At 49.4% G+C, this 17,471-nt stretch overlaps 5 protein-coding genes across 5 annotated transcripts; 3 read left to right on the top strand and 2 right to left on the bottom strand.

Annotated features, from left to right (window-relative positions):
• Positions 1-759: 759 nt before the first annotated feature.
• Positions 760-1,516, top strand: BDZ83DRAFT_794192 (uncharacterized protein; the record flags this gene model as incomplete). Its single annotated transcript, XM_060515806.1, has 1 exon — positions 760-1,516. Exon 1 carries the CDS (start codon positions 788-790, stop codon positions 1,514-1,516), a length of 729 nt encoding a protein of 242 aa, XP_060362712.1. The 5' UTR covers positions 760-787.
• A 455-nt stretch (positions 1,517-1,971) lies between these two features.
• Positions 1,972-2,478, top strand: BDZ83DRAFT_414945 (uncharacterized protein). Its single transcript, XM_060502941.1, has 2 exons — positions 1,972-2,305; positions 2,398-2,478. Exon 1 carries the CDS (start codon positions 2,046-2,048, stop codon positions 2,298-2,300), a length of 255 nt encoding a protein of 84 aa, XP_060362711.1. The 5' UTR covers positions 1,972-2,045; the 3' UTR covers positions 2,301-2,305; positions 2,398-2,478.
• A 401-nt stretch (positions 2,479-2,879) lies between these two features.
• BDZ83DRAFT_414926 (TAP-like protein-domain-containing protein) lies at positions 2,880-5,391 on the bottom strand. The gene is made up of 2 exons (XM_060502940.1): positions 4,308-5,391; positions 2,880-4,255 (listed from the first exon to the last, which is right to left on the bottom strand). The coding sequence occupies exons 1-2, from the start codon at positions 5,127-5,129 to the stop codon at positions 3,305-3,307; spliced, it is 1,773 nt and encodes a 590-aa protein (XP_060362710.1). The 5' UTR covers positions 5,130-5,391; the 3' UTR covers positions 2,880-3,304.
• Positions 5,392-11,664: 6,273 nt separating this feature from the next.
• Positions 11,665-13,345, top strand: BDZ83DRAFT_582581 (G protein-coupled glucose receptor regulating Gpa2-domain-containing protein; the record flags this gene model as incomplete). Its single annotated transcript, XM_060505566.1, has 2 exons — positions 11,665-12,366; positions 12,419-13,345. The coding sequence occupies 2 exons, from the start codon at positions 11,665-11,667 to the stop codon at positions 13,343-13,345; spliced, it is 1,629 nt and encodes a 542-aa protein (XP_060362709.1).
• A 1,642-nt stretch (positions 13,346-14,987) lies between these two features.
• On the bottom strand, positions 14,988-16,958 carry BDZ83DRAFT_582540 (general substrate transporter; the record flags this gene model as incomplete). The annotated part of the gene is made up of 7 exons (XM_060505563.1): positions 14,988-15,125; positions 15,176-15,366; positions 15,436-15,734; positions 15,802-16,080; positions 16,139-16,213; positions 16,298-16,681; positions 16,744-16,958. 7 exons carry the CDS (start codon positions 16,956-16,958, stop codon positions 14,988-14,990), a joined length of 1,581 nt encoding a protein of 526 aa, XP_060362708.1.
• Positions 16,959-17,471: the final 513 nt, after the last annotated feature.

Here is a 17,471-nt window from a genome sequence, read left to right as displayed (position 1 = left end):
GGCAAGCCCCCAATGCTAGCTCACGTGTGTCATTTTGCCGTGCTTGATTTTGCCGCGCTTCATCCTTCGTATTATAGCCCGTTTTTTCCCAGATCCAAGTATAAACTCGAAATGCTAGCATGACTACAGGCTCGGGTGAAGGTTGCGATTCCGAGATCTGAGATAACGTCGGTAGTACATCGCCAGTTGGGATAGCGGCCGATTACATCGACCATTCACGCTGAGTCGAGAACATGGTCAAGTCTCTCCATTATTCGCGTTGGCGGCTCAAACATGGTAATTGGTTACTTCATTTTCGTCATCATCAGCTCACACACGATACAAAAGGCGTCAAGGGGTGGAAGTAAATTTACTTTTTTAGTTGTCGACGGAAACACTAGACTCGCCGGAGAAAAGCTTAAGCTGGAGGGTATCATCGGTTAACGTCAAGGTCCAGTCCACTGGCCCTCTGTAACCAGGTCCCCTTATCCCTTATCCCTCACAATCCAACACTCTGCTGAAGTTCCCCGCACAGCTTATTGTCCGAGGATCAGGATAATGCGACTATCAGACTTTGAATATCGGCGGATCGGTCTGCGGGCTCAGAAATCGCGAGCGCCCAGCAATTTGGTAGCTTAACTTATAGTCCCAATCAACAACCTGACCGCACCTGCCAACGAGCACCGAGCCTTTCTCCTTTTCAACAATTGACGCATGCGACAAAATGGCGTCGAAGACTCAATCATTATTACCTTCACAGTAGCCAAGCTATCGAGAAGAGCTAACCATCGCGGATGATATAGCTTCAATGGGGTCCGATGAAGATCAGTCGCTTGTCGGGAAGCATGAAGAAGCAGAAAAGCAGCGCCCTCACTACCCAGACTCCGATGGAGCGAAACACCAAACCGAGTGTTCAACCACATCCGCTCTCAACGGATCGCAGGCCGCTAGGCGCTTGACCCTCGACGGCCTTCTTCCAGAAATTCAGTTGCAGGTCCTCCGCAATCTCTCGGACCTGGATGACCTCCACGCTGCCATTTGCGCCTCGCCCACTTTGCATAAATGTTATCTCACAGCGAGGCGCGGACTCCTATACTACCACCTAGGCAAGACCTTCCGCAGCCATCGCGTACTTGTTGACGCCTTTGCGGCTTATAAGCTGGGCATTCTGCGCGAGTCAACTAGTGAAGATAAACTTAAGCTTCTGGAGGAGTTCATGGATACATATATCAAGTTGCAGTCCGATCCAGAGAGTTTCAGAGCAGTATATACTGTTGATGATCTGGCCAGCATCGCACGTTTCTACTCCTTGATTGTAAAATCTGTCCTCTCATGGCTTTTGCGTCAATGGGGTCGTCAAGAGGCGAAAGACTGTAGCGTATCAAGTGCTAGCGCTACAGAGAGAATCCGTATGATCCGTGGGCTCTACCATTTCGAGATGTGGTGTAGCTACTACGGCCTGGGGAGTATCACCGCTCGTCTGCTGCCGACGACGTTGAATGCCGACATGCTGCGCTTTCTGAACAAATACCTATAATCTTGGGAAATTGAAGAGCTAAGTTGCATCTACTGCGAGATCCGGTTCTACTACCGCCAGCTTATTCGTTTTCCTTCAGGCACTGTCAATCATATCGACCTAGATACACAGAGTTTCAGTTTGTCTACCAACATCTCTCAACGCTAAAGGTTTTTGATCTCAATGAAGGTATTACCACTGTCATTTCCTCGTCTGTTACTTTTACTGATGCACGTATGATCTAGGGCCTCTCTCGCCCGCGTATGAATGTTTCTTCGAGGCGCTGGTGACGCGCGGGCTGAAGCGCTTCTACACAATATGGAATTGTGAGGAGTTCATACCACAACTGATTCCACAACTGCAGGGTGAGGTGTCCATTGTACTACAAAACCTAAAATTCCTAGGAAACATTGTCGAGGGAGCCTCAGACGATGAAGATGCAATCATGGAACGCCAGCTTAATCGTGGAGGTTGCAATCGACTTGACCATGTATTTGAGGAGTCCATCCGAGGGGGTGAAATCATTGACACGGATCGTTACATCGTCTGGATGGAACGTAGAGAACTTCTCTTTAAGGGGGTGACAGAAGAGGTCCCACCGTTTAGATGGATTGTGCTATGGGCCGGCACTTATAGCGATTGTCCTGGAATATTCGTGTTAACACCCAATCCCTTACCCACCCAGCTGAGTCTTGGAAACGTCTTTCTGGACAAGACAAACATCTTCGAGTCCTTAGAATGGGACCTGCAGCAATTTTCAAAATGGCAGAGCTTTTGGCCAGACCCAAGAGATCGATGGTTGTAAGACAGGTAAGCTGTTACGCCATGGACATAAGAGGATGTCAAGCGGAAAATCTCACATACCTGTGGCAAGTATGAGTGAGAGGCTAATTATATCACAGCCCGTCAGAGGTTTCGGGTTGTGAATTTGAAATTGCAGGTCTTGAAAAAGACAGGGCAGTCTCGATAGAGACATCGCGAAGCAAAAAAAACAATCACTCTGGAACCTTCTACCTTGGCATCCCAAATTGCCAGCGGTGAAAAGCAACTTCAAGGATGGCTTTAGGCGTTTGGCTATTTCTAAATTGCAAGGCTCCTGATTCTAGGAAGATATGTACGACTCAATAAGAACATAAGAGCAGGCTGTGGAGTTGACATTTATGAGGTGGTCCAGCCTAAATTTACCCTCAAGTCCAGGGTTTTTACATGTCACAGATTCGACGTCAAAGTCTGTCTCATTTACAGGTCTACATCTGCCTGGGTGGCTGGATGTATTCGAGTTATCGAAAGGTTAAAAGAATAGCTCCCGAGCGTGGAGTCGAACTCAAGCGGTCAAGGCCTGTCTGAATAGAGACATATGGAAATCAAACGCCCCCGGCTGAGTGGTCCATTTCAACCGCTGGGCCAGAGTGTTTGAGGGACTGAAGCCCCGTTTTAGTGTTAGAATGAGGAGGTTACGTCGACTATAAAGACTGTGTTGCAGACCGTGAGACTCGCGGTTGAGTGGCCTGAATGGTGTGGTAGATGTGAGTGGCTGAAGATCATTCTTAGTCAACCTCTACGGCATTTGCCCAAAACTAGCTAATCAAGATTCTCTTGTCACCATGCTAATTCTTGAGCTTAAGTACTCTCACACAACCTTGCTTTGATTGCGAGACATGTCGTATTAGAGGGAATAGATTGCATAAGACTTGTTGGCATATCTATAGAAGAATGCTTGTCATAAGAACACTAAAGTTGAGATTACGCTGAGATTACGCTTGAGTAATGACTTCTGTTGAATCAAATAGAATAATCTATATTCTTCAACTAGAACCAGTGGAACTCTCCCAATGGCGGCAACATATAATCCACATCTCTGGAGCTGAGAATGGAGGTGCAGTTCTCCTTATCAGCCGGAATCGTCGGCTTACATACCGACTCACAGACGGTACCACTCTCAGGCAGCTTGCCCTCGTAAAAGTAATCCCGAACGATCTTGACGAGACAAACGCTTGGGTTAGACGTCGCGCCATGTCCGGAAGTCTCTTGAATCACCACAGCCGAGCCAGGATGTCCCTTCTGAACGTGCAGGGCGTTTCTGAGAGGAGTGATTGGGTCGTAACGGCTAGAGGTGATCAAGAGCGGTGCAGCGGGGGCCTTGGTGTCGTTGGCGTTGGCGGCAGGGCTTGTGAAAGGTCCCGTGAACGCGTATGGCGGGCGAATCTTGCGGCCGGCACAGGAGATCGGGACTGCTCCGGTTACAGCAGTGCCAGTTGTCTCGGATTGGTTCTTCAATTCGTTAAGCAAATTTTCGTAGAAGGAGATGTTGCGATTGGCCACGTCATCTACAATGTCGGTGCAAAGAACACCAGACAAAACGTCAGAATCCCAGTTGTACTGAGGAAGCTCATTGTTCTCCAGGTCGCAGACGAGCTTGATGGATTCGGGGGTTAAGAAGTTTGCGAGAACGGATGAGTTCCCATTCAAAAGGGCGCTGAGACCCAGAGCCAGTGGTTCGAATGAGACCAAGGGAGTGTACATGGCAGAGAAAATCGCCTGGCGAATGATTGGCGATGTCAAAACTGCCGGGCGGTCATTGTAGGCGAAGTAGACGGGGTTGGTGTCCATCTCGTTGAGAAAGTCGGCGACACGGGCTTTGACATCTGATCCGGACTTGTCGGACGACTGGAAAAGGGGGCAGTCTTCCTTGGATTCAAAACAGACGGCGTAAAATTGGTCAACGATCTTCTCGACGTCGTTGATATTGTTTCGGAAGGTCTGTCAGATCGATTAAATTTGGATCAATTCTCGAGAGAGGAGACGTACTTACACCAGCAGCCCAGTCGTCACCGTCAACGACAGCATCAATCCAAATCCTGCCAATTCGCTCAGGAAACATTGACGCAAAGGTGTTGCCCAGGTAGGTTCCGTATGAAATGCCAATGTACTGCAGGCGAGCTGCCTCAGCATCCTTGGGCTTGGCCTTGCCTGACTCCTTCCAGCGCAGGTCATCAATGCGGTCAATAATCCCCACCATGTCGCGGGCAACGGACGCGGTGTTCATATGACCCCAGATACTATCGACACCATTCTCTTCACAGAGAGCACTCTGAGCATTAGCGTCGGCCCAATGATAGCCAAGGGCGTCATCAATCGGGGGTAGAACGGAGTCGCGCTCCTGAGAAAGCCTGCGGGCGAACTGGTCGCCCTTGAAGCAGTCCGCGCGAGGCGTGCTTGTGTTGACACCACGAGGATCAAACCCAATGATCTCATAGTTGCGGTCCTGGCCAAGGACTTTCTGCAAGATGGGTCCAAAGGAGTAAGCAAAACCTGTGCCAGAACCGCTCGGACCGCCGGGGTTGATGAGAATACTGCCGGCGAAGGACGGGTCGTCATTCGGAACTGTGGCCGGGAGCTTGAGGATGCCAATCGACGCAGTGCTGTTCTTGGTTGGGTTTGACCAGTCGAGTGGAACTTCGAGTCGGGCGCATTGAAAGCCGTCGCCACAGTCGTGGTATTGCAGGTCTCTTGTTGGTTTTGTGTCAACCCAGCTAAAGGCTTTGGTGGAATTTGTGCTTCTTGTAGTCAAGGGTAGAGAGACTGCTTGGGTAAGGCCGAACAAGGACCCGACCAAGAGGAGAGAAGACACCATCGTGATGAGGATGAGTGATACTTTATTAGAGCTTGTCCCCTGTATGGATGTCGAGGATTCGGAAGGATACAATCTGGGTTGCTGCTGTAGTGTGGATTCTTACTAACAAGTCGTCCAAAATGTCGAGGCAACGGATGGTATTTCAATAAATCTGGAGATCCTCTATTATAGCAACGACGTGTTGATTTTTAGACATCCACCTTGGCAAAAGTACTTTCATCGCCCAAGACCGCAGCTGAGTATCCATTGCCATCGATGTTTGGCTGGTTGTAGGATCAAGATGCTAGTCAGCCTGCCAGGCAGGCGCATTTCGCCCTGGCAGTGTGCATTGCAGCGACTCTCGTATTCTCTTAGCTACTTTGGCACTAGTCGCGTCTGTCAAAACATCGTGATTGGTAAGTATTAGGCGTTAAGTCACATTATTGCCTGCGTAACTGTCTGCGGGCTATGCCTTGGTTGATCTTATGAAGCCATCACTTGAGTCGCGGGATTAATCTTGAGGCTGGCAACCATTGATTCTTCTGTTATTCTGTTTCAGCTTCAAACCCACATTTTGAAAAGCCATGAACACAGCGCAGTTGGTCAAGAGGACACGATTTTACGGCAGTTTATAATCTAGGCTAGAGTGTGTTCTTCCCATCAGCCACCCAAGTTTAAGCACGCCAGTTTAGGTACCTACACTGACCCTTTCGTAGACATAGCTTTCGAAAGAACAGGATAGTCTGATACATGCAGAGTCACTTGTATGTTGATGTGTTTCCGAGGAAAATTCCTGCTGCTCCGTGTTACGTTAAAGTGGTTGTGTTGAGGCCTGCAGGAGGAACATTGCCAAGAAGCTAATCCCTTAGCGAGTGGCTGAACCGCATTACGATGCTGACGACCGCGTCATGTCAAGCTGTACCTGGATTGACCGCCCAAGCATTGCCCGGGGCGCGGGACTTTCGGGCGCCAAAAAACGGCCAGAAGCATTCGTAAATCTATTCTCGGACTTTGAGACTTTGGAAGAGCTACCCTAGACAAATGTTTCAACGTCATAATCATCGCAGGATTTGGTCTAACTCAATTTCGTCCTACGTGACGGAAAACGCGTTCTCTAAGCCTCCCCAACAATTGCCCTAAGAGGGTAGGCAAGTGGTCGCTCACCGGCTATTCATCAATGCCGATACTTCCGACTAGATTAGTTGTTCCCATGAATGCTACGATTGGATGACGGTGATTGTATTGAACTAGAAGCAACCATCGTCATCGCATGGCAATGTAGATGTTCTCACTGTTTAGTAAAGCTGCCAGTGGCCCACTGCGCGTGGCAGACCTAAGGTCTTACTGCCTAAGGGAACACCTAAGAGAAGGACCCACTTTCTCGTGACTAGGACTAGATACGAGGCCGTGATATGTTTGCTTCTTGCGTTGAAATGCTGTGAGGCTGTGCACACTGAAACTTGAGAGTTGAAGTGAGAGTGAATGAGGACTCTTTACCAAGGTAGCATAGTGTTTTGAAGAGGAAACTGCCCTGACCAAAACTGAGATATCGCCATCACGGTTCCTCTTCTTGTCTAGGGGTTCTCGGTCCTAATTTGCCGTCTTCGAAGACTAACGAGACTTATATAGACTAGGAGCCTCATCTATCGTTCCGTGCTAAACCAAGTAAATCAGATTAAACGCGTGCTACGCGGAAAGCATCTCGCAGTGGTACCTGCTCGCAGATAACCACATCAGTGCTATGGTACTCATAAAGAGAAGTCGGTAAGATACTTTTCCGGCGTCAGGTGTGTCGTGCCTTGTGTTTTCATCCAAATTGTCGTTGAAGTGACGTCTCAGGGGTCAGTCATAGCTACACAGAGTGCAACCTGACGACCGAATGACACTCGCTCAGATTACCTGCCTTGATATTTACTCGGGACATGAAGGAAAGATTGGTATGCGACAATGACAGCCTTTTGATCACGCTCAGTAATTTTTGACTTGTACTGTACGTGACGTGAAGTAAAAGATCTTTCCAAATTGGCAAGGAGTTTGTTACTGGGTTGCGTCGATTCATGTGTGTTGACTGATACTGTGATTCAAACCCTATAGAGCTGATAATTGACTTGGTGAAGCCTGGGTAGCTGAAATATTCACATTCGCAAGTCAATCTTTTGGATGACCCGAAGTTCTCGGCAAATAGCGTGTCTAGCCAAGGGTAGGCTACTGCTCAGCCGACTCTGCATGACCCGAATCACCCAGGTAACACAGGGGTCATGTTGACATTACTCTTCATCCCTCAACCTTATCTTCAAGACTTACATGCCTGCATTAGGATGGTAGTCTCATCCGATACAGCCGGTGGGAGCAATCCTTCGGATTCCCTGATGTGGTTGCGTCACACGCCATCGAAATGTTTGAATAATGGATCTTGAGGCTAGGTGTTTCTGCTATCTTGGTCAGACGAAGCGAGACAAGCTGAGGCCGGATGCTACATTTGCAGCGCGATATCGCAACGATCTAAGGCTCTTGGCGGCTGTGTTGTCTGTGTTGAGTCATGGACAGACTGACCGTGATGACTTCCACAAGTGCCGAGGCTCTGAAAAATAATAGACTGAGTAATGAGATGAGTCAATCGAAGTTTGAGAAAAACACATCTCGTCTAAGTCCAGCCAAGACTTGGTCTGGAGCAACCTTCCTCACACGTATATTCAATACTACTCTCATATCACAGCTGTAGTCTCACAGGCGCGGAGTTGACGGAAACAGTATGGGAAACCGGAGTCGTTGCATTCATCAAACTAGAGAAATTGAAGACACTTGTCGCCCAGACATAGCTTCAGGCTACGGTCCTGAGTAGGTGCGTTATCTTCCGAAAGGTTTGCCCCCCTATCCCCGCTACCTTTCTCATGGATAAGTCACCATAATACCTCAATCATCATAATGTACGTGTTTTTGGTCCCCGATAGCTGCGGTTGTGAGCTAAGCATCCCTCCCTTTCATTATCAACGCTCCCTTGCTCCTAAACAGACACGAGATTGCTACATTGATTATGGCGTGATCATATGACCTGTAGCTTATAGATATAAACATGATGTTTTTGACCTAGAGATGCGCCATCAGGCAATATGTTATGCGACTTATAACACCACAATGGCAAGCTTAACGTGCACGCTATAAAGTATCTCCACGTAATATTGAGGGCCAAGAGAAACGGGCAAAATAGACACGTCATGCTACTCCCGGCTAATTGGCAGCTGGAAAGACTAGGCAAAGTATCAGCCAAAAATGCTATACACTTCAGGGATACATGGAATTCTCACTGCTTCCGGGGATATAGGATAAATCAGCTGTCCAGCGGACTTGACGGAGACCCGGTATCTCCTCTAGCGGAAGTTCCGCTAGAGGATCTGCCCTATGGGCTCCGCTAACCTCTGTGCGAATACGTCACCCAGTCTAGCATGTTTCAAACTCCGCAAGAGGAGCGAACATCTTGAGCGGGGCCTTGATCTTGTTCTTCTCAGGCCAGAGCACGATTCGGCCATTCTCGTGATATCCGCTCTCCAATCGAGACCGAACCAGCACGGTAGTTTCGTACAAGCGCTGGCATTACCATCGACCGGAGTCGGTAGTTGGTGATGAGGCATCCGCAGAGTGCCGGATCGTGCCGTTACAGCCGAAGCGGATAGATTCCCGAAAGTCTCTCTTGCTTCCAAGGCAGGGTTTAGGAAAGACGGGTGCCTTGAGACGTCTGTCACGCAAAATCCAATGCCCTTTTCGCCTAGCAACCTGTGTTGAAAGCAAATTTAGCTTGTAAATTGACTTTGATTTTCAATGAGAAAGACCCTTATGCAAGTGACTGACACATGATGCCGCGTTCACCGACCCCGGCGGCATGTCTATGTGTCAGCCTCGTGAAGGTCAAAGAACTCTACTTGTATGAGAGCCCATCGAGGATGACTCAGAGTGAGTGTACTGGCTGGAGAGGTGGAGGTAAGACAGGATGCAGACTACTATTTGAGATGTAGCCTCGTTCATGGTCTAATTTTCCTGTGTCTGGGCATGGAAATTAGTTCAGACTGGTTTTCATCGCCTTCATAGGTCGGTTTCGAGGGCGAATCTTCTGGTTCTTGAGTATACATGTAGCTGGAGTTGAATACTTTACCCGAGTGTAAGTAGGGCATGAGAATTTGGCTGTGCATTGCCTTATCGCGATGTCGTACGAATTTAGGCCACTTCACATTGGTTCGAGAACACATCCGAAAGACATACGCAAGCGTGATTTGCCACTTTAACACGACTGATGCATCTTCGAAAGTCAGGGGATGTATCCGATCCGATGAAAGTGCGAGAAGTTCGCCTTCTCGCAGCCCCAAACGAGCATCCTGACGCCAAAAGAGGAGGGCGTACCATTTCCTACTGATTCGGCTCCGAAGTAGGTCAATATTGCTCGGACAGCACGGTCAGTGCAGTAGTCTAGATGCTGCAAAGAAAAAGTCAGAGCACGGTACCGCCGACTATCAGACAGTCCGCGGATACCATTCGGCGAGTGTGCCCCAGAGTGGGAAAGTCGAGAAAATGGCAATGTCTGGAAACGCGTTTACGACTTTGGGATATCGGACTGCACTCCTAACACGTTTCCCGTAACAACTCAACATGGCCTCATTCCTCTCGTCCAAAGCTCGATGACAGTCACTGATCAGATCGACGGTCCAAAGGGAAGAGATTTAAGGCTGACAAGAGTCATGTAAAACGGGGCCAGGAACAAGTCCCAGTCGCGCGCCTAAGCCAGTGTCATCAAGTGATCAAGGGCCACGTCCGTTGACGTTCAGTACAACGTTGCCTTTTCTCGTACCTGACGGCACGAGTAACGGTACGATTCTGGGATGAACGGGAATGATAACGGAGAACACTCCGTGGCTAACCACGTATAATTTGAGCTCGTCGGTGAAGATATCATCCGAAAGCGAGACGTTAGCTGCTCATATCACACTACAGCGTGCAATAATAGTAGAGTTTGCATCTTGCATTCAGCATGGTGTTTGAAGTTTGGCGGGAAGCTAAGACGAGGCAACCAACCGATAAATAGGCCAGAACATTTTAGTAGTAACACGAACTTGACTTTTGCTGAATATCCGTTTGCGATCCAATGAGGACTTCCATACTGCACTTGATGAACACGTTGCAAGAATTCCACTGTCGTCAGAAGCTTTCCGGATCTTTGCTAAAGTTACCACCACGTGGGCGCGCGATACTGGCGCCGATTTGAAAGTGGTGTTGAGTTTGACTTCTCGTGGCTTTCGGTACGATCTCGAGTTTCACAAGATCCGCGTGTTTTGCAGCAGAGGTCAGGTGCTGAGGTAAGCTGGTAAGATACACGACACCTTCGTTTCTTATTGCTCTCGTCATAAGACTAGGTGAGCACATTGGCGATGACAATAAGTGGATTTCCCCGGATTGATGCGCGCGGGACCGTCTTGGCGGCTGTTAAAAATGCCCGAGTAGGAGGATTTTAGCCTAAAACTCCACTTCGGGGAAGATTATGAATTCCGGGGCGAACACCTCGACACGACCTCGGAGCAAACGGGTGTATTACTGACCACTGCCGCGGCTCGTGGAATCCAAGGTCCCACTGCAAGGGGCAGTATTTCTTCTGTCGATTCATCATCCGCTCTACCTCAGTCAGGGTCGCCTTGGCAAAGTCCAACCGTTCACGTTGTCTCTGCAGAAAAGGCGGAATCGGGGGCGGAAACAAGTGCGATTTGCGGGAGACGCACGTCCACACCAAAGGCTCAACTCGTGGCATCACGTCGTGCTCGGACAATTGTAGGTCCAAAAAGGCATGTCGATGAGCCAATGAGAAATCTCCGAGTTATCAACCCCTGACCCAGGAGGAGGGTTGTGCTTCAGAGACACACTTAGACAGGCCAAGAGAAAGGAACGCTTGAGTCATCCCGGTCCGCGGGACGCCGAAGCCCACGAGAGTCCGTCCAGTCGAAGACATACTTTAGCCTGGAACGATTTGGAACGGGGATGGAACATGCACAATTCTCTTTCGCTCCCACAGCGAATACTAGAGCTCGATGGCGGTACACACACATGGCGAACTCTAATCGCAAAATCTTAGGAAAGATCAGGTGTTTACCATAGCGCGGCTCGCGCGCGCGCGCGTATTGGATCCAACTTGTCTCGGAGAACTGTTGATTGTTTCCCGAGTAAATCCGGATTGGAAAGAAACGTTCGCTTCCCACCCCCTCATGGCAAATGGGCTGAGTCGTTTCTATGACTCGAATTGTTTTCTCCATCTGGCTGGGATAACGGTTCTTGGCACTGGGAAAGCATTGTCAGATGGTCTTTTGGATTTGCCGCTTGACGGCTGATGTTGAGGCTAGGGGGGGTTCTCTTTTAAGATACAGACGGTCCCTGGTCTGGACGTTCCGGGCCATGACCCCTCGACATTGGAATTTTGAGGCTCTGTGGGATGGTATAACACCAAAAGACACCCCGTCATCGTAAACTTGATGACATCCACACGCAGCTGCGAAACGTCGCCGAACCCGTCAACATTGCGGAGATGAACGAGTCGGAAGATATAGTAGATCACTACGATTCGGATAGCTCGCCTTACTCGGTCCGTCCGTTGCCACCAGTTCTTCGCCATGGCCTCGCCGCGGTGGCGACGATGGGATTCCTCTCCTTCTTCACCAGCCTGGGTTTGTTGACGTTTCTCACGTACAAATTGATCCAATGGCAAAACGGACCGCCGACCCCAAAGAAAGAGGATCTCATCATCAAGGTTGAGTCGCCGAAACCGACAGACGCGGCATTTATCATTCCAAGCAATTGGATGGCGGCAACCGAAGAAGAAACTACAAAAAAGCAGAAGGAGACATGGTGGCAAAGAGCTATTAACGAGCCGCCGAATCAGTTCCTCGTTCTCATTTTCAACCTCCTACTCGCTGACATCCAACAAGCCCTGGCATTCCTGCTCAACGTTGAGTGGCTGACTAGAAACGCCATTGAAGTCGGGACAGGCACTTGTTGGACCCAAGGATGGTTTGTGTCAACCGGCGACCTGGCGTCTTCCGTGTTTATCACGGGCATCGCGATCCACACCTATATGTCTATCGTCTCAACGAAGAAAATCCCAACGTGGGCCTTTCATACTGCAATCGTCATGATGTGGGCTTTCGTCTACGGGACAGGGATCCTCGGCGTGATCATCACAGAGAACGGGAAGAGTGAAGGCGGCCTCTATGTGAGAGCCGGCGCTTGGGTGAGTCAGCCTTGTTCATGATCATTGCGGCAATAGTATTAACACGTAACAGTGTTGGATCAACTCCAAATATCAAGATGTTCGCTTAACACTTCACTACCTCTGGATCTTCATTTCACTGATTCTTACGACTTTCATTTACTTCATAATATTCCTTCATCTACAGAAGCTGGCTCGGCAAAGCGGCGGGGTCATCACTTGCTGTGGACACCCAAGGACGGCACCATCCCTATCAAATTGCAGCGGATCAAGTTCAGGCACCACTTCAAGCTGTGATAACCACAGCACAATGTCGAGCAACTTCTGGCGTCCGATGTGCTTCACGACAATTCTGAGACGACTACCCGACATTCCGGATTATGCTCGGCAGCACACGTTTCTCTTGTACCCTCTCGTCTACGTTGTCTGCACCATTCCTCTGGCTGCTGGCCGTCTTGCCTCCATGACAGGGCACGATGTATCTCTGGGATACTTCTGCTTCGCGGGAGCAATGATCGCTTGCAATGGCTGGATGGATGTTGTTCTCTACTCTTCAACAAGACGATCCATAGTCTTCTCATGTGAAGGGCCTCCATCACAGGAGGTTGGCTTGGAGACATTCTCGTTCATGTGCGGCACGCCTCCCAAATTCGGCAACACAACTATCGTTATGGGAGGCCCAACCTCCGAACAGAAACGGCTGAGGCGATACAACAAGTGGTGCGAGAGAGCTGCCCGCAAGGGCCCAAAATCAGGCGGTTTGAAGGCGCTCAAAGTGGATGGCATCGAAAGCACAGAAAGCATGAAAGGAAGCATGAAAGGTTTTGGGATGGGAGAGGGTTCTGTCATGGGCATGGCAATTCAGTGCGAGACAACCACGACAGTCTCCGTTGAGGTCAACACGCTGGCACCGCCAGCTCGGCCGAAGCTTGCGGCGAGGAAGTTGAGTGACGCAAGCAACTCCAGTGCTGGCTCTTCTACAACATTGGGAAAGGACTGAGCTTCGAGACTCGTTGAAGTCTGGCTACGTCCAGCAGTTGGACTGGAAGATGATAACGCTTATTAGACGACTACATGAGGCACACGTGTACGGGCCTCAGCCAGCTAACCTAACTACAGCTCACAGGGCTATTATGATATACCCAGATATGACTTACAACTGTACAGTACATTCACTTTAAATTTAACATTTTCTTCGAAGCTGAAGACTGCCCTATCCCTCTGTCTTCACAACCCCCAATCATTCTCAGCCAGAGAAGTAAAAAGTTGACACCTTGAGTATACTGCAACCACCTCAACCGAGAGCTGCGAAAACTTATCCATCCGCATTAGGAAAGTAACGGCAAAGTAAGTCTGTAATCGCCGACCTCCACTTCGCCGAGTTGGCTGTAATTGGGCGCTGCTTCAAAGTCAACTTTTCCTGGACTGTTGAGATGACGGGAATAAGCAAGCGTATAAATCTTCCTATGAAAAGTCACTCCATTAGTAGTCTGATTTCTAGTACCCCATGAATCCACCTGAGACTGGAAGCCTAGGGTTCCTGGGCGAGCTTGGCAGCTCTATCTGGGGTCAAGGATAGGCCTCCAGATTTGACCGTTGACAGCTGCAATGTGAAACTCTTGGCGTTTGGTAAACAAGGAAAGCTCCTACCGTAGGTTATGACGTCAGAAATTTTGACAATAAAGTTTTTAAGGTGGTTTCGAGATGTGGTAGTCTGGCTCCGGTCTCGTTCTCGTTGAGTCAAAGAGACGGACAAATGCACATCGGACTATTGAAGGCCGCGACATCTCCGAGATGACTTGGGAATTAGTCCAGTTTTTTGCCGTTGTAAGAGAGACTTACAGGGCTAATTTCAAAAAGGAGGAGCTAAGTCACTGTGAAGGAGTTTAGTACGACGTAATAGTATTCCATCTGAAAGACTAGCAAGACCCCCCCCCCCAATTCACGGCTCATTCCAAGAATTATCGTAGCAATGGAACGCCTTCGGCTGTCGTAATCTTTGTTGATTTCGAATAACCTGCCTACTTTCAATACTATAGAGGCAGCTACTTCTAGATCTAAAGCCAGACAACCCAGACATATTGTATATTAGATCTATTGACGAAGATCTATGTTGCTGCTGCCTGTTCTCAAGGGCGTCGCGCCTGGATGCGATTGGACGCTCAACAAAGGAGCTTAGACGGTCAGAAAACATCTGAACCATCACGCGATTAGTCCTAAATGCAGTCAGGTTGAACTTACGTGGGAGCCGGATCTCCACGTGGATCATACGCCCGCTGGTTCTTGACTGGAGGCAATCATACCCTTGAGTGTCTCTTTTTAGTGTAGGTAACAGGCCTTTACGGAGTACAGAGTGTGTGGGCTGAAGTTTAACCGCCGAAGCTTGGGTCGTAAAGCCCACAAATGCATGCAACCTCTCGTCAGGAGCGGATGATCAACAATCCTCCTTGGCGAAAAGCTCCGCCACGAAGCTTATAAGAAGAGTTACAACGATATGACTGTGTCTAGTAGACATACTGTCATATCAAACTTTGTAACAGCCTCTGTAGACTACCTTTGTCTTATGCCTCAAAAGTGTAACAGTCGAGCATACGGGATTGGGTCTGCAGTGTAAAAGCTGTAGTAATAACTCTACAGTCACTCTACTGTTGTTCCTTTGCCTGAAACGCCATTCCGCCCTTCTCATCGAGCATCTCTTCGGCCACGACGTTGACTCGGCCCATTCGAGCATCTTTACCATCAAAAAGCAGCGCAATCTGCTCCAAGCTAGGTCCTTTGGTCTAGACAACGTTAATGAGCAGTTCTTTCTTATCATCGACCGAGAGCTTACCTCAGGAAAGAACAAGTACACAACAATAAACTGGACGATGATCCAGCCTACATAGAAGAAGTAAAACTTCCAGGACATGGCTGCAATGCCGAGAGGGTTAACATAGGTATTAAAAGCTCCACAAATACCCGCGACGAGTGAAAACATGGCCATGCCCTTGGCGCGGATGGTGTAGGGAAGGATCTCGACAACTACAAGGACACGGAGCGTCAGCGTTTCAAACCCTAACCGTTTCTTTGGGGCGCTGAGGTTTAACCTACTGTAGAGCATTTGTGCGCCCGTCCAGCCTAGGTTATGCACACCACTGTAGAGGTAGATGAACGCCACGGTGGTGTAGCTTGCGTGGCGGTTCCCTGTCTCGACGTACGCGCCAGACGTGGCCGTGATGACTGCGAATACCACCCACATTCCGGCCATACTTGTCAGCATGAGGGGCCGGCGGCCGACACGCGCCGGAAGGAAGGCGAAAGCAAAGGAACATGCGAAACTGAACATCTGAGATGTTGCGGTGATCAGTGTTGTCTCGATCTGCTTAGTGATGCCTGCGCTTTTGAGCATACTGACGTGTATCATGCCATGTTAGCTTCACTCTCAAGATATCGAATTTCACAGTTGTAGAGACGGACCTTCCCAGATAGTATGATACCAGCCCATTACCAGACCATTGTTTACATATCCCGCACCAGATGATGATGAACGATCGCCAGCGGTTGCCTGGGGTCGTAAAAAGAGCCTTGAGGTGGAAGGGGTTCCTGTTCTGCGTAATCTCCGCCTCGATAGTCTCTTTGATCTCGGCGTATTCATGCTGGACGACTGCGTCGTCGGCATCACCTGCGCCATGGTATTTTGTGAGGATATCAAGCGCTGTCTGTTCCCTGCCTTTGCTGCAAAGCCATCGAGGCGATCTACAAGTTGTGGCTCAGCTCTAATTTCGAGTCAAGAACGGATTCTTGGCAAACTTACTCCGGCAAGAAAAAGAGCCCGCAAAGCACCATCGCCGATGGAAACGCCTGAATCAGTGTCGGTGTTCTCCAAGCCCTAGGGATAGCAAAGAATTATCAGTCAGTGCACATATTTCTCGGGCCTCGCGGGGAAAACTTCCCCGATGAGTAAGAAACATACCATGAATCCGAAATTCGGAAACTTCCAAAGGCCACCCAGGCGGCCAAGATGGCCCCGACACTGTATGTCGTGCTGCTCAATGCCGTCGCCGTCGCCCGGTGGGATGGGTACGCCAGCTCCGTCATCAAGACCGTTGAAACGGAAGAGCACATGACTCCTCCCATGCCAAGAAGAATACGCCCAGCAATAAAGGCTCCGTGATTCACTGTTGCTGCGCAAATTGCCGCACCTACGATGCAAAGGCACGAACCTGTCGCAATTGCGGTCCGCCGGCCAAGTCGATCGGCGACAAGGGGGATGAGAATGACTCCTAGGATGTTCCCGATCCAGTATGATGCGCTCATGGCACCTAGGAGACTTGCTCGGGGGTGGTCAAAGTCTGAACTCTGACCTATCAGTATTTTTGAAAGTCCACATTGAAAGAACTCAGAGAAGTGGTGGGTGACTGACCATCCTGCCATTTGCTAATTTGTTGAAGGTTGTTGATCAAGGATCCGTCGAAACCGTGAGCAACATCACCGAACAGAAGGAAGAAGAGACCAAAGTTGAGAGGACGAAGTCCCGGGTCCTTTAACCACGATGTTGTTTTGGTGTTGAGAGGCGTCGTCGACTCTAGAGCCTGACGGTTGTCGCTATTTTTCAATTTGGAGTTCCAGCCCATCGTTTCGATTCTCCAGAAATCTCGGGTCGGTGTTGTTGCTCATACGCGAGCAAATGGACATTGCGAAAACGGACTTTGTCTCTATTAATATTGTAATACTCAACTACATTAAATTGGTACAGGTTGATCGCTAAGAGCTGTTTGCTACCACGTTGATGGCTTGGCTGTCAATCTTTCTCTTGGCCTCTTGTTCTATTCCTTGGTTCACGGGTATCGGTTGGTTGGCGAAATCGACTTGGAGTTTACCAACGCGGGGAAACGCGCTGTGAAATGGTCGCAATTGCGGGGATGCCATGGCTGAATAGCCTCCTTTTCGTCCAAATCGGTCATCCACAATGGCTTTTAAAATGCGGGGCGTTGTATCGGCGCATCGGTAGTCGGGGGAAGATCCGGGGATCACAGTCGTATCGGCGCATCGGGCGATTTGTCGCGCGGGGAACCGTCCATCCTCCTTCGCTCGGCTCAGATTCCCCCGAACTAAACCGGAGGGACCCCGCGTACGTCACCGTGATA

Source organism: Colletotrichum acutatum (genome assembly GCF_030867785.1).
Source record: "Colletotrichum acutatum strain CBS 112980 chromosome Unknown BDZ83scaffold_76, whole genome shotgun sequence".
NCBI lineage: Eukaryota > Fungi > Ascomycota > Sordariomycetes > Glomerellales > Glomerellaceae > Colletotrichum > Colletotrichum acutatum.
This window is presented reverse-complemented; position numbering and strand designations above follow the sequence as displayed.